Genomic DNA, 16,172 nt, shown 5'->3' with positions numbered 1-16,172 from the left:
AGAGGGTTGAAGGGGAGGGGAGAGGCAGGGAAGGGAACAGAGAAAAATGTAGAGCTCCATAAAAATCAATTAAAACAAGAGTTAAAAAGGATATATGAATAAAAGGATTTACTGCACGACTACCTGTGTTGTACTAGAGCTTCCATAATAAAAATGTCATGGGCTGGTGAGATGGCTCAGCGGTTAAGAGCATTGCCTACTCTTCCAAAGGTCCTGAGTTCAATTCCCAGCAACCACATGGTGGCTCACAACCATCTGTAATGAGGTCTGGTGCCCTCTTCTGGCCTGCAGGCATACACACAGACAGAATATTGTATACATAAAAAATAAATAAATATTTAAAAAAAAAAATAAAAATGTCATTTTTTTCCTTAAAATTCATTTTATGGGGGGAGGGCAAGGAAGGTTGCAGGTTCAGAGGGCAGATCCAAAGGGACAAGAAATGAATGACATTGAGATGCATGAAGTAAAATAGAAAAGAATAGATAAAAAGAAAGTTTAATTTAAAAAAAGACTTGGAGAAAGACTCATCATATTCCTTAAACAGGAGTGTACATGATCTTGAACACGCTATAAAAGCATTTATATTTTTATGAATTAATCATCTTGTTTAAAAAAATGTGTGCTTATTGGGAAGGGGTGAGAGGGATAAAAATGCAGGAGATGTGACTAAAAAAGTAGGTGAGAAGCAGCCAATGGGAAGAAAGGCAGGATGACATTTCCATGTTAGAAAAGTCATCGTAACCAGAGCAGAGAAGGGATTCACAGCGTGAAAATGGGGCAACAGCAGGGTGAAATTACAAATAGACATCGCACTTCTCCAGGTCCTACAGCTCTGTCACAGTGGGCACTATGGTCCTGTGTCTCTGTTGCAAAGGAAAATAGATTAAAGAAGAAAATCTCAGCAAGTTCAATAGGATTTGATCAGATAAAAGTCAACAAGGTAAAAGCAGATTTGGGAAAACTCTGGTCCTTTGCTGTTCAGGATAGATGAAAATATTACATATAAACGCCACAGGAGTATAATTCCTTTGGGATCCTGACACAGGTGGAGGGCACTTTAAATTAAACATGTCTGAAATTGAGTGGGGTTGAACCACAGGAGTTAATTTATCTTTGGGCTGTCCATCTGAAAAGATCAAAATAAACTATGGGGCTATATATCTGGGGACTCAAATGGGAGGTGTAGCCTAATGTGTATATTTGAGAGCCTTAATAGGGCAGGCAACACTTTGAAAGGAGTTCATCAAAGGGCTATGTAGATCTAGTAAGAAGCAGGAAAAACAGGTAGACAAACTCTGACAACATGGAGATAGATGAGGCCAATGAAACAAATGTCCAGTGCTGCTAACAGATTAAAAAATATTGTCTGTAGAGACAAGAAGAGACTCTAGGGACCCACTCCCAAAGGCATCAAAGACTACAGGAGGATGCATCATTTCCTTCCTCTTGCCTTCTCAAAGCTCTACTGAAGCCAGTCCCTCATGAGCAAATGCCCTATCCCCATCTTCCTTTGTGCACCTCACAGCTGTTATACAGACTTTACACACACACACACACACACACACACACACACACACACACATCTGTAGTGTGTCTGTATGTGTGTGCAGTGTGTGTGTATGTAAAAAAAATAACTTCTAAACTAAGAACCACCTCACTCTGACAAACAGAAAAGAATATAAAATCAAATACACAAAATCCAGAATGTGGTGTCAAACAAGATAGTGAGCCACTTCCAGACCAGCAGGAGGAAAGGCAGAGCTTTCTGATGTGAGACAGAGGGGTTCTTTAGCATAATCGGGTCCACTTCACACCAACTCACCTTCCTTCTCTCTCCATTGAGCCCTCTCCACTGCTCAGACTTTTTCACGATATGGCTCAGCTCCTGATTAGAAATTTCCAAATCATATGGTATAAAGAACTTGGCCTCCTCACTGTGGATTCTCTGAAATGCATCTAATATCCAAGAGTCGTTGTGTAATCTAAAAAAAAGAGGATTTCTTGTCTGGGTTCACATTTTTAAATATTTTTTTCTTCCAAAGAATTGAACAAGTAGTGGTTCTCTTATCATCGCCTATTTATTCAGCCCATTTGTTGCATTGTTCAGAAATTATTTGATGATTACATTTCCAGGAATTATTTTGAAAAAAAATTCTTCAGCTACACATTCTAACTCAAAACAATACAATCTTGGTATTTTTGTTATTACTTCCTATAAACCTACTGACTAACGCATGATGTAGAAAATTAAAAAATAATAGCCATTTATTGTGATTGAACACCCAAATTAGGGAAATATTAGGAATTTCCCTAAAGAAAATTGAATTTGGATTCACTCTTCTTCCATCATATTTTAGAATACTGCTTCCACTCCATTCCACCCCCACCCTCCTCATGTCCGATAAATTCCTTGACACTGGTAGGTAACATCTACAGTTTGGGACATTATTTGGGACATCAACTAAGTCACTGTTTTAGAACATCTTCCATTAAGTATCCCCAATAGCAGAGAAAAGTAAATGTGTACACTAGCCTTAATCTACTTGCATTTATTTTATGTTTTATTTTTCAGAACTCAGAGTAAAATTGAAGCTCTGAATGAATAGCCTGTCTGTTCTTTGCCTTTGTGTAGTTTGGGCTCTGCTCATATACCCAGAACTGGTTTCAACAGAGGTGTTAGTAACCCCTAGGCTATACCAGGCTCCCTCCTGGATCAGTGTCAATATACTAGCCCAGGAGAAGTTTGGAAAATAACTGTAGTCTATATTGGACATTCAAGCTATTTGGCCAGCTGTCCTCTGCATTTGGACCACTTGTAGATTTCTGAGATGGTCTCCATCTGCTACAAAAATGAGCTTCTGACTGTAGAGTGCATAATGGATGCATCTACACCCTGGTGCTTAAGGCTCAGGGAACATTATGGAAGAAGGGGACATAAAGATTGGAAGAGCAAGAGAACTAAGGTGTCTGCTACAAGATAGTATCTTCTATATATGTCAGGGAAGCTAAACCCATGATATCACATCAACATGGCTGCCTAACTAAGACCAGCACAATGACAAGAGCAGTTGAGATACCAGTGTGGGTAGGGGATGTCTCATAAAGCTCTTCTCCTAAATGAAGAGTTACAGGTCATTAAGGGATATGATGAGAGAGAGAGAGAGAGAGAGAGAGAGAGAGAGAGAGAGAGAGAGAGAGAGAGAGAATTGGTCTCTTTCAGAGATGAGCCTCTTAGTTCATCCAACCCCAAGTAATCAGTCTTAAGCACATGTACATATGAGCATCTCTCTCTCTCTCTAGAGAGTGATAAAATGTGTGTGTGTCTGTGTATGTATAGTGTGTATAAATGCATGAACACACATGTATGGAGTAATTATAATGAAGAGGCAATGAACTTGAGGGTGTGCTCAGAAAGAATTGGAGGGAGAAGAAAGGGGTAAAATGATATAAATATAATACTCATGTATGAAATTATCAAGAGAAATATATGTAGCCATAGTACAGAAATGCCTTTTGAATATCCAATTGGAGAATTAGAAGCATTTTATTTCAGTGGTCAAATAAATAAATAAATACATAAATAAAGGTCAAAGAATACTAGTTTATGCATATGAAATATTTCTATCTTAATTTGGCAGTTTGGACTATAGATAATTGTTCTCAATTAAGTATCTCAAGATTAGCATGTCATTTATTCAACAGGGAAGACTTACTTCTTTGCTGAAATAGACTAAACATGCAAAAATAAAAAAAAATATAATTCAAAAGAAGAACTAAGTCCCAAGTTTCTTTTATTTCATCATGTTGACTCCTGTTGTAGCAAGCATTTCCCTGCTTGTGGTGCACACACCTTTAATCTCAGCATTCCTGAGGCAGAAGGGGGCAGAACTCTGTAGATTCAAGGTCAGCCTAGTTTACAAAACAAGTTTAAGGGAAGCTAGACTTTACAGTTAGACCCCATTCAAACAAACAAACAAACAAACAAACAGACGTAGGCAACTCACAGTGTTGCTTAACTCCCTCTAACTTGATTCTTTCTAACATAGTAGCATTGATTTTTTAACTTTAATTTCTTAATACATCTATGACTCTGTTGTATTTTTCAGTGACCTTGAATTCATACTGGTTATGTAGCCTGTGAGACAGTATATCTACATTTTCTGTGAATTGAACCCAAGATTTTGCATAGGCATCACAGACTACATCCCCAGCCAGCCTGACTCCATCTTGGAATGCTTCCACTGTTGTGTTCTGCTTTGACATTCTGGTCCAGCCATCGGAAAGATTTGCTGGTTGGCTTATTAAACGAGAACTACTCTTGACCGTTCTCTTCTGCATGTCCAACATAAGGTACATTTTTCTGTTTCCATGGTGATTTAATGCAGTTAAATTATTGTCAACTCGCTGTTGTAAACAGTTGCTATACGAAGATTTGTAAGTGCAGGATTATCAACAATGCAATTAACTTTGAATTAATTAGGAATCACAGTCCTGTTTCTGCTGGCTTCTGTTCCCTTTGCCCAGAAAATGTCTGTCTTCTTTTTATTTCTCTTTTATTCTGTGTGAAAGAGTAATTATGTAAACATCAAAGCTTGGATCTGCAGGACAGTTAACAAATGTTTTGACAGAGAACAAAATGGCACATTGGAATATGGAAAGCTGTGCAGAGATTAATTGCATTTTAGTCGTATTTAATTTTTTTCTTGCCATTTTGGGTGGCATTTCCAATGTAAAGTTCCATGATGTGTTGTTAATGAGTCAATTTACAAACCTTTATTAGTTTTCAGCACATTTTACAGCTCTATAAAGCCAGTTTACAGAAACAAGGAAAAGACACTTTGTGATTGTATATGTAAATAAAAATAAATAAATAGAAAACACATGGTTATATAATTTTTGGTGATACAATTAGTTATGCAATACAGCACATATATAAACATGACTTTATTCTTTGGCATACAAGATTATTTTATCCTTTGATGTGTGTTTCTGAGTCTCCAATTTTCAGGTTCTCTTCAGAAAGCTAATAATCCTGACAGTAAGCGAGGTGAATTTCCAAAAGAAAGAAAAACTATGTAAAATAATTTTAATGTTATTTTAAAATTGACATTGGTTAACAAAATGAAAAAACCTATTCTGTATTATCCATTTTAGATGTGCGTACTGACAGCCAAGTTGAATGATGTCAAATGAAAGATACTGGCTCCTATTGGGCAAGAAATATGGAGAGCAAATGCAACCATGGAAACACTACCTAAAGAACCCAAGAAAAGGATATATATATATATATAATTTTTGTAGTGTTTTTGTGATATGAGTTTTTTAAGAGGGAGTTAATACTTTCTAACATTAAAAATATTACAGCACTATATGATGATCATTGCCAACATGAATTTCCTTTCACAATCTGACTTCTCAATATGCCTGATTTTTTTTTGTATTTTAAGTTATTTTCTTCAAAATGTAATTAAAAAGTGAACTCCAGTCCACCTGTCTGCAATGCCTGAGGCATTACTGTTTGGAGAAATAGGTCACACTCTCTGCCACAGGTGCTGATGATGGCCAAGGAAACCAAGTAATTTGCCAAGTCCTCTACCCTATGCCCTACATATGCAGCAATTCATGCCTGCTGAGTGGCAGAAGCTACTGTGTTTGTCCACATTGGAATGTGGGTCATTTCCAGGAACCTAATATGTGGCATTTCTTTCAAAGCTAAAAAGGACAAGTGTGGACAGCTTCTAGACTATTTTAAGGGTTATGAGAAAAGATGGAGCCTGCAACTTTAAACTGCTTGAAATGCAAATGTGTATACATGTATATCTTACTCCAAAGAGTGTTGTCATTTTACATGCAAAGCAGTCAATTCACGTATGGTGTGAATGCTTCCTGATGCCATTACATTAGAACACAGTGCAGGGAGGGCGCTGAACAGATAGCATACAGCCTGGTGACTGAAATCCATTCTTATTTTTGCTACATGCTGAAATGCATGTGATCTTCAGTAGGGCTGTCAAATACCTTACACGAGGAACACAACAGCCAAGAATTGATATATACACAAAGATATGTTCAGCTTGGTCTCTAGAAACCATTGAGTACTCGCAACTGTGTTTAATAATAAACGGAATTCATCTGGGTCTGGTTTGGAATCATAAAAAGAAGAAAACAAAAATGCTCAGAAAGAATAAAGAAAAACAAAAGGGAAACCAAATTTCAGAGAAAGAAACAAATTCAGAAAAGGCTACCCACACTGGAAAGAATTCAAAATGCCCCTCCCCTTTCCAGTACATTTCAAGAGAGACAGCCCTCTAGGTGTCTAAACACTGTGTCAACATTTTCACACCTGTGTGATCTCACACTGTCAGAGAACAATCATCCTCATCACTCACTCTACAGCTTTTTTTACTCAGCTAACATGCATGGTTTTCATGTTTCATTCTGGGAGTTGTGGATCGACGCACAGTCAACAGGAATGGCACAAGACATGGATTCCAGGCTTGGCGAAGATACAGGGTCAGAGAGCCCCGGAATTGTGGCAGCATGATATAGGCAAGACAGATATTGGCTGAGAGAGTACGTATTCTAAGATGGAGAGAAATAACATTTGAGGGTTTGCATATTTCACATTTGGGCTTCTTGTAACTCTTTGGCTAATGGTGAATAATGCAAACCAGAATGTGAGGATGCATTTCTTAGCTATCCAGCTTCCATTTTTAAGACATATATGCAGAAATAGAATGATAGGCCATATGGAAATTTGCTGTGGGAGAATGCTTTTGTATTCTGGAAAGATTTGTTACTTGTATTGATTTAATAAAACACTGATTGGCCAGTAGTCAGGCAGGAAGTATAGGTGTGGTGACCAGACTAGAAGAATTCTGGGAAGAGGAAAGGCAAAGACACAATCGCACGTCAGACATAGAGAAAGCAAAATGAGAATGCCTCACTGAGAAAGTTACCAAGCCACGTGACTAAACATAGATAAGAATTATGGGTTAATTTAAGTTGTAAGAGCTAGTTAGTTATAAGCCTGAGCAATAGGCTAAACAGTTTATAATTAATGTAAGCTTCTGTGTGTATATTTGGGACTAAACTGCTGTGGGACCAGGTTGGACAGAAACTTATATCTAGACAGAATTTTTTTTCAATTATTTTAGAACTCTACACCCACACTTTTATATAAGAACAGCATTGTTTTGTGTTCCTGCCTATAATGCACCAATAGTTCTAACTTCTTCACACATTTTCAATACTTTTTCTTTCTATGCTTTTGTTAGTAACAGTTCTTTGATGTATGACATCATTACTCATAGGGTTTTGAATTTCATTTTCCTATTAATTAGTGATTCTATGCTTTAGCTCTTGCTTATTGGCCATTTTCATGTATTCTTTGACAAAGGTCTCTTCAAGTCTTTTAAGGAATTTGTATAGTGTTACTTAACTTTTCGTTATGTCATTTCATATATTTCTTATGTAACCAGGATAATTATGTAAAAAGACTTTTGTTATTTTTTCCTATTCTCCATTTTTTACACTCTATTGTTCCCTAAGATAAATAGAAATGTCCAATTTGCAGTACAATTTGCTCTCTTTATATTTTATTAGCTGTGCTTCTCATACTTGGGAGTTCTCTGCCAAGAACAATGTCCTGCAGTGTGAGAGTCATGTCATCTCCATAATCCAACTCAAAGGGAATGTGATCTTTAAAAAATCTGTACTAGTGAATTTGGAGAATGTTATGAGAGCTGGCGATATATTGGTTAGATTTAGGATTTTGGTTTTTGTCAGGGCCAGTCTGGAAGGATCATTTCTGTTAGTATTAGCCCACACTGACAGACACTCCTCTGAGGACACTGATGTGTCCCATAATGTAGGCAGACCTGATTTAAGATGTGTTCCAGGGCAACTCACTTTGTAAAAGCAACCAGAACAGTGGCAGTACTTTCTCTAATTCAACCCACTTTTGAAACTTCACCCACCAGGAGAGCATAGTGCTGGTATCATGGCCAATGAGAAGGACAAAGAAGATTGCTGATGCTCAAGTGTCAGACCCACGCCACGCAGCACAGTGCCCTAGCAAACGTGACCAGCATCAACATCACCAGGAAGTTATCTGAAGTGTTTAGCATGTGAGCATGACTCATATTAACCCACTTAACAGATCATTAGTGGGAAAACATCGCTTGGGCAGAGAGGCAGAGCAGAGGGCTCGGATAGTCAAATTGAGACTTACAAATACCAAGTGAGAGAGCTGTCAAGGGGGGAGTTAGGGAATGTTCTGCTCTTGGTTAGTTACCATTTGCCTTGTTAGAGAGTTGTCAAGCAAGGATTTAGTGAACATTCTGCCTCGTGGTTAGCTACTGTTTGCCTTCGTTGTTTGCATTTTTTAACATGTATTAACTAAATCACCATTGCATTGCCCCTGCTGTAAACATATTGTGCTGTATTTTCTTTTAAATTGACAGTGATGTTTAGTGTGAAAGGAAAGATGTATCTTCATCCTATAAGAAAATATGATCATTTATTTATGTATTTTTAATTTCAACAGATTTTTTTATTACAAACACTTGTGTTTCAGCACAGAGCAGAGAAGAATCCAACACCTTTCCTTTTCTCCTCAGTTCACAGATCTCATGTCATTTTGTCTGTCACATTTTACCTTGACTAGTGATGGGACATTAAAGTACACGGCACAGTGAATTCAACATACTATTTTTTTATGCACAACTAACTGTACTCGGTTCTTGCCAGGAAGTGGGGATACTACTACTTCTGTTTAGCTCTTCATTTGGTTGCTGAAAATTTTCAGGAAGAGTTTTTAAGAGAAGAACAAGGAGGAGAAGGAGGAGGAGGAGGAGGAGGAGGAGGAAGAGGAGGAGGAGGAGGAGAAGGAGGAGGAGGAGGAGGAGGAAGAGAAGGAGGAGGAGGAGGAAGAGGAGGAGGAGGAGGAAGAGAAGGAGGAGGAGGAGGAAGAGGAGGAGGAGGAGGAGAAGGAGGAGGAGGAGGAGGAAGAGAAGGAGGAGGAAGAGGAGGAGGAGGAGGAGAAGGAGGAGGAGGAGGAGGAAGAGAAGGAGGAGGAGGAGGAGGAGGAGGAGAAGAAGAAGAAGAAGAAGAAGAAGAAGAAGAAGAAGAAGAAGAAGAAGAAGAAGAAGAAGAAGAAGAAGAAGAAGAAGAAGAAGAAGAAGAAGAAATCCCCAAAACAAAAGCAAGATGAGGCCCTGCTGCTTGGCACTGATCCTATCAGAGGCAAATGCTTCTGTGAGAGTTTTTCAGGAAGCTCCTTAAGTTAATGACCCCAAACCAGCTCAAACCAGTCTTCATCCTGATAGACACATCTTCCTGATACCAATCAGCCAAATTCATATGCACTGTATCCTCTATGCATGGTATGAAGGAGCAAATACTAGTCACTTATTTTAGTTTCTTCTCTCCCAAGGGGCATTAGAAGCAGGTTAATTTACCAGAAGTCTCTTCAGCTAGAGACAAATTTACTAATTAGCCATTTAATCTTAACTAACTATTAGACTTCAGCTGTTGATGAAAGTTTTATTTGTTCTTGATAATTCCTCCTTTGTTTTTGAAGTATTATTCTACTTTGAACTTGCAGCCTAACCTCACCAAAACTTGTAGTGAGGTCCTTCCTTCAACCTTCCAAACTCTTGGCTACAAATACACACACACCATGGCAACCAGCTCTGACAGTGTTGTAAGAAAAGAGAAGAAGCCAGATGGAGGGATATTCAGTTCATAGCTCTCCAGTTTCGTGTAGCTATCCATGAGAATGGGAGAAAAGACTCCTGCTGATGATAAGACAGAAAAGTAGCCAACACCTAGATGGACATGTTACCCACACCAGGAGGCTAAGGGGTCTAACAAGCAGAGACAGAAGTCAGTAAAGTATATGTTCCCACAGCAATGGGCAATTCTGATGACATTCAGAATTGAATGTGGTGCTTCTCTACCTTCCTGACGTTAGGACCCTTTAATATGGTTCCTCATGTTGCAATGATCCCCAACCATAAACCTAATTTGTTATTACTTCATAACTGTAGTTTTACTACTGCTATGAATCATAATGTAAAGAATTGATATGCAGGAGTCTGGTATGCTAACCCCAAATGGTTGCGACTCACAAGTTGAGAACCGCTGACTTAGACGAGCACGATAGAACCCAAATATCAGAGATGTGTTTATTCCTGTGCAAGCATGTTTTCCGATACACAGTTTTGGTAAATCAGGGTAGAGAATGTTGAAGAACCAGGCAATATTTTTAGGATTATATTACCTACAGAAACATTAGAATTTTTTCATAAAGGTAATAAATAATATTTTTGCTTTAATAAAAGAACACTGTAAGAAAGATTGATTTATAAGGGAAGAAAAAATCTTTGTTTATCTCGTATATCTACTCCAGATAGTGAATAGGTTCATGATATTTTCATCAAAACTGGCCCTTCAATTATTTTGATCTAAATTAATTTTCCTAAACAGCAGCTAAAACTTATAAGGCTGTTTGGACCCGTTAAATCAACAATGAAGAAGATGTAAGCTCACTCCCAAATTAATTAACTTGATTACCAGTGTTTTAAATTTGTGTACAGCTTCCAGGAATCTAAACACTTAAATGAATCTAACTTACATTTAAATCGTGAGAGCTCATTCTCTGTATAATATTAATGAACATGTAAGTGGCCTGCAGATCTTTGATACTATTCATAGAAAGATTTTACAATTAAACTACACAAACAATGTCTGCTGAGATCTCGCTTGCTGCAAGGCTCAATACTATGAGATAGGGACTGACTCCAAAAGTTTAATAAAAAGATAAATTGTATAAAAGAGGCCACAGAAAGGGGAAGCTCATTCTGTAGTACATGGAAAACAGAAAAGTACGAATTTAAATTACTTTATGAATCCAACAAGATAGAATGGCAAAATAACTAATATTTTAATATTGCCTAAAATTAATAGGCCAGGAAAATAAAAAGACAAAAAGATACTCTGTTTAGCACCAACACTATCCACACAAAGTGAAGTGTGCATGGTTTACAATTAGGAATTTAATTAAAAATATCAAACTGCATAGGAGAGAACAAAAGATTTGTAAATTTTTATATGAGTTATTATTTTTAATTTTTGAGTTCCTTACGTAAGTCATAAAATGTGTGATAAAGATGCTTTGCTGGTGGTGAACTTTAAAATATCTTACTATTTTGTTTTACTTTATTCTTTTTAGACAGCGTCTTGCTTTTTCTTTCAGGCTGACCCAGTTCTATATAACTGAAGCTGGCTCTGAACCTTCGAACTAACAGAAATAACGCTTGCCCCATTCTCTTGAGTTCTGGACTAAGAGGCACACACCATCACTCTCTGCTAAATATTTTTATTTTAAAAGTAACATACAAATTATAAGGCAATTAGTAAGTAAAGAAGTTATCTGCTGAAACCATAACAAAGGTACATGTGGGACTCATAACTGAGTGAGCAAGAGGAGTTGAATGACACACGGAGAAAGGCAAGTGGGACTTTAAAAAAGTGAAATTCACAAAACTATAAGAAAAAGACGAATGGGTAATAAATATATCACGATTGTTTAGTAAGTAAAGGAAGGCATATTTAGAAAAACAACAGGATTCTGGTAGGTTTAATAAAGTTATGAGCACATGCAATGATTCGCTCTTCCTGCATTTCTTCACTGGCTGCAGGCTCATACACCCATGAAAATTCCCTAGATGACAATTGCACCATAGTTATCAAATGTCTTCGGTGCATCCTATCTCATCAACCAGTGTATGGGGATTTCCAGGATACTACTCAAAGAATAATTAAAATATGGGTAAGGCCCCGTGCTCTCAGAAGTCCATCAGAATTATTTATAAGATGCAGAAAAACTGAAGAAATCAACTTGCCAACAGTAAAATATATTTAAATACTTTATACTTCTTATACAACATGCTGTATAAAATTGTATAGGCATTAAATGTTTGAGAATAATTTAAATAATGTAAAAATGTCCATCATACTTTGAGGTGGAAATCAGCATCTGAACTGTCCTCATGGTACTCAGTTACACTTTACAAAATTCAACACATAGGACGTAAAAACTGGAAGGAAATATTCCAAAATTTAACAATGCTTTCTTCATCTATCAAATTATTATGGTCTTTTAATTTACCTTCTTATTCTTTTTAATACTTTCTAGTTTTGTCTATATAGCAGTATTCCTTTAATAAATAAGGAAATAACATTAAAAACACAAATGCTTCTTTTATTAAAAAAAATCAAGCCCAGATAATTATGCTTATTCTTAAGGGTCTTGCACAGAATCAAAATTTCGTTCAGACAGCACTCTCCTCACAACCACCGGGAATGGAAATTCTTTTGCTACTGAAACCCTTCAGTGCCAAATCACTCAGACTCCTGGAGCAGTGAGAGTCAGACACCAGATCTCATCAGGGTCCAGTCCCCATGGTAAAGTGCTTCCAATGACCAGAGCTAATCGAATTCTCGGTCAGCAGCTGGTATGGGTGACTCCGTCTCCTCTGCGTTCCTACAGTTCTGCATGCTTGAGAGCCCTACCCCAAGAGCCCAGAAAGACAAGTTTATTGCCTATGTATATTAACTAGATGCCAACCCTATCCGTCAACCTGCGCAAATCTTCTTTGGCACTTCTCACTAAGATAAGAATTTACGATTTCTCCTTTCTTTATTAAATTTATGTCAGAAGCAAAACAACAACCAAACCTCCCAATTTACTCATCACATGTATCTGTAGTAGGCAGTGCTTCCTTCAGAAAACTGGCTTACTCAGCCCCATGCCATGGCAGAGGAAGATATTTTGAAGTGGTGGGAGGAGAGATTGTTCAGCTGATGGATTGGATTGACCTATTTACTCTAAAACATTGGCTTTTGAAATACAAGTAAAGTCCTATTTGGAATTTCTGATCATATTCAGGTCTAACACACTAGGTTAGGTATAGAGGCCAATAGAAAGTAGGGTTATGAAAATGCACCAAGGTTCATTAAGATGTGTTCTTTCAGGTTCATTATCAGTGAGGTGTACGTATTCCATCCAACTGGTCCTTTCCCCTTATCAGTTTCCATCTGTCATTGAGCTTCCCTCTCAGTATTTGTGCTTTCTATAACAAAGCAAATTCTACTTATTTGTTTGTACAAATTCTGGGCTGACTTTTCATACTTCATGAGTCATCTAGAAAATTAAAGCGTTGATGTCAGAGGAAGAGTGCAACTGCAAACATTTTACCTGAGAAGAGAGTCTCTGATACAGGAAGAAATGATATGTAACATTATCTCGTAACTTTTAAAATCACAGACAGAAAAATTGCATGACCTACTACTCTTTTATTTCCTTAACTTTTTGGAAACTGTGCTCATTTTAAATAATGCAGTGATTATTCATGTGGCTCCTCTTATAAAATCATGCTAGTGGGTTATATTTTACCTTCTTATATGTGAAGAACCCTCATTATCTAGCAAGTGAACAACATTGCTTGGGGCCACATTACAAGTGGGTGCTCAAATGCAAACTGAATGGTTAGGAAAGACTTCTTCCTTTTCCCAGGAAAGTATGTGCCGTAAAAAGATGACATACAGCACTTATGACATCTCAACATACAAACCAGCCTTGGGTCAAAACAATCCAATTCTCCCTGAAGAATTAGGCTTTCTACTCGAGCTACGTTAGGGACATAAGGGCCACATCTGAGGGTGATCGGTCCACTGGAAGGAAACCTAAGCAGTGACTTTATCCTCAAGCAATGACTATCATACGAGATCCCTCTGTACCATCCTCCAACCCTCCAAGCATCAACAGTTCACCAGTACGTCATCCTCCCTCCACATCATGAACCAATGCCTGTCTTCAAAGTGAAAGACATCAACAACTGTGCCACACCTCTGTCTTCAGATACTTCAGACATCTGGTTTGCTTGGGTGTCCACAAAAAGGCTCTTTCCTATGCAGCTTTGATTTCTACATAGAAATGGACTCAGACTTCACCCAGATACACAGGATATCTTGTCTAACTATGTTTTATTTGTGTACAGCTTTGTAAGAAAACAAAAAAGTAGGCAAAGATTGACCGTTTGTTTTCATTCTGTGTTGAGTGCATCTCCTGCAATGTAATGTACTTCCTTCCATGTACTGAAACTCAAGGCAAATTTATAGTCAGGATTGATTTAGTTGTCCTTTGCCCTCATGAGTTCCTGTAGGATATGTTCCCTTGGGAAGAACAAAATATCTCAAGGTTGGTGTTGGAGAGATGATGTAACCATTGCTGCTCTTGCAGAGAGTTCAGTTCCCAGCACCCACATTGGACCTCTTACAATGGCCTGTAACTGCAACTCCATGGGATCAGACATATTCCTTTGGCGGCACCTACACACACACACACACACACACACACACACACTCACACACACACACACACGGAACAAAGAATATTTTAAAACATATATATTAAAGTCAATCTAAATGGATTTTCAGCTCATGTTAGCTCCCTTAAGCATTTTATGTTTATTAATAATCTATCACTTGTGTATTATTACAGCCATCCCCCATCTGCTTGTTTAAAAAACTGAAGTCAAGTGAAACAGCACAAGCCTTCTCATCTTCTTCTTTCAACTCAAATTCTGTCCTGAACCTTGCCTATCTCTTAAGTTCACCTCTGCTTTCTCTTCTACAGTCATTCACTTTGGTTAAGGTTTGGACATTCCTTGTTCAGATAATTGCTGTGACTTTATAATGAGTTTTTCTTATTTCTCATCTGACTCCTATTAAATCCAACCCCCTTTCCACAAGTGGAATGGTCTTCTGGAAATGAAAGTCCTTCACTTCCTTCATTTTTCCATAGAAAAATCCAAACTTTGTAGCGTGGACAAAAAGAAAAGAAAAGAAAAGAAAGAAAGAAAGAAAGAAAGAAAGAAAGAAAGAAAGAAAGAAAGAAAGAAAGAGCCTCTAACCACATTATCTGTGACATTCCCAACCTAAGCTTATCCAATTCTGGCCATGTTGCAACATTTTGACTCTACAAACACATTTTATAATTCCTCAAAACTGTGTGATCTTTAATTCTTTTTTTTTTTGCCTGAAATTATACATGCCTTTGTTGTTCTTCTGGTCCAATCACATTAAAGTATCAAAGATTACACCAGACCTCCACTGGGCCATTACCGTTGAATAGAGGATCCACTGATGACTACATAGGGGTTAGCTGATCTGCACAATATCTGATGGAAATACATCAGGGACACTTTGGCCTCTTTATTACATAGTGGAATGACTCAATAGCAAAGCAGGGAAAAGTACCTGCCGTTTACACCATGCACAAATGTCCATGCAAAATAGACATTTTTACAACCAAATCTATAAAAATAGAAAATCCATAGAGGTAACATCATGACATTGATCTTGGCAATACATTCATGAATTTGAGTTGATGCCAGAAGTCAAATAGACATTTCATGCGGCATTGAAAGAAGCTTTGAAGCAGGTTGTCCAACTGAGAAGCATCTTCACAGCATGGGAAACAGTCATCAGATAAAACTTTTTCCTAGCATATTTGTCTCCCTTGAATTTATTGACTTTATGTTGTTTTCACACACATATGTACATGCACCCATGCAATGCTTACACACACACACATTCACACACACACACACACACACAAGCACAGACACACTTTGCTTCCTTAATTGACAGCCTAGCAAATCCAGATCATCTGAAAACTCAGGAATAAAGCTGGGTGATTATCTGTCTCTTGGGGATGTTTGAGAAGATGGAAAGAAAACTGGAAGGGGATAAAGAATTGTCAATGACACTCCAAGGAAATTTTCTAGAATGTCTTTGTAAGTCAAAAAAATTACTCGTGGCTTCTGTTAGCCCATTATCTGGGAAAACAAGAACAATGATCCACAGTGAAATCAGACTTTGCTTCCAAAGTCAAGTCATGATTTTTGTTGCTTTGCATGAAAAAAAAATGGCTATAACCAGGGGAATGTCTGACTTGTTAAATGGTTCTAATTGTTTCTCCTTCCTTCCTTCCTTCCTTCCTTCCTTCCTTCCTTCCTTCCTTCCTTCCTTCCTTCCTTCCTTCCTTCCTCCCTCCTTCTCTCCCTCCCTCCCTCCCTCCCTCCCTCCCTCCCTCCCTC

The 16,172-nt window shown here is 37.8% G+C and overlaps 1 protein-coding gene across 1 annotated transcript in view; it reads right to left on the bottom strand.

Annotated features, from left to right (window-relative positions):
• The window catches only part of LOC142849038 (uncharacterized), a 292,085-nt gene that overhangs the window by 58,265 nt on the left and 217,648 nt on the right, over positions 1–16,172 (bottom strand). The window contains exon 24 of the mRNA XM_075971155.1: positions 1,826–1,985. Coding sequence (XP_075827270.1) covers positions 1,826–1,985 — 160 coding nt within the window. The remainder of the gene's footprint in view (positions 1–1,825; positions 1,986–16,172) is intronic.

This window comes from Microtus pennsylvanicus, chromosome 4, assembly GCF_037038515.1.
Source record: "Microtus pennsylvanicus isolate mMicPen1 chromosome 4, mMicPen1.hap1, whole genome shotgun sequence".
Lineage (NCBI taxonomy): Eukaryota > Metazoa > Chordata > Mammalia > Rodentia > Cricetidae > Microtus > Microtus pennsylvanicus.
The sequence above is the reverse complement of the archived record's forward strand: the minus strand, read 5'-3'. Positions and strand labels throughout refer to the sequence as shown.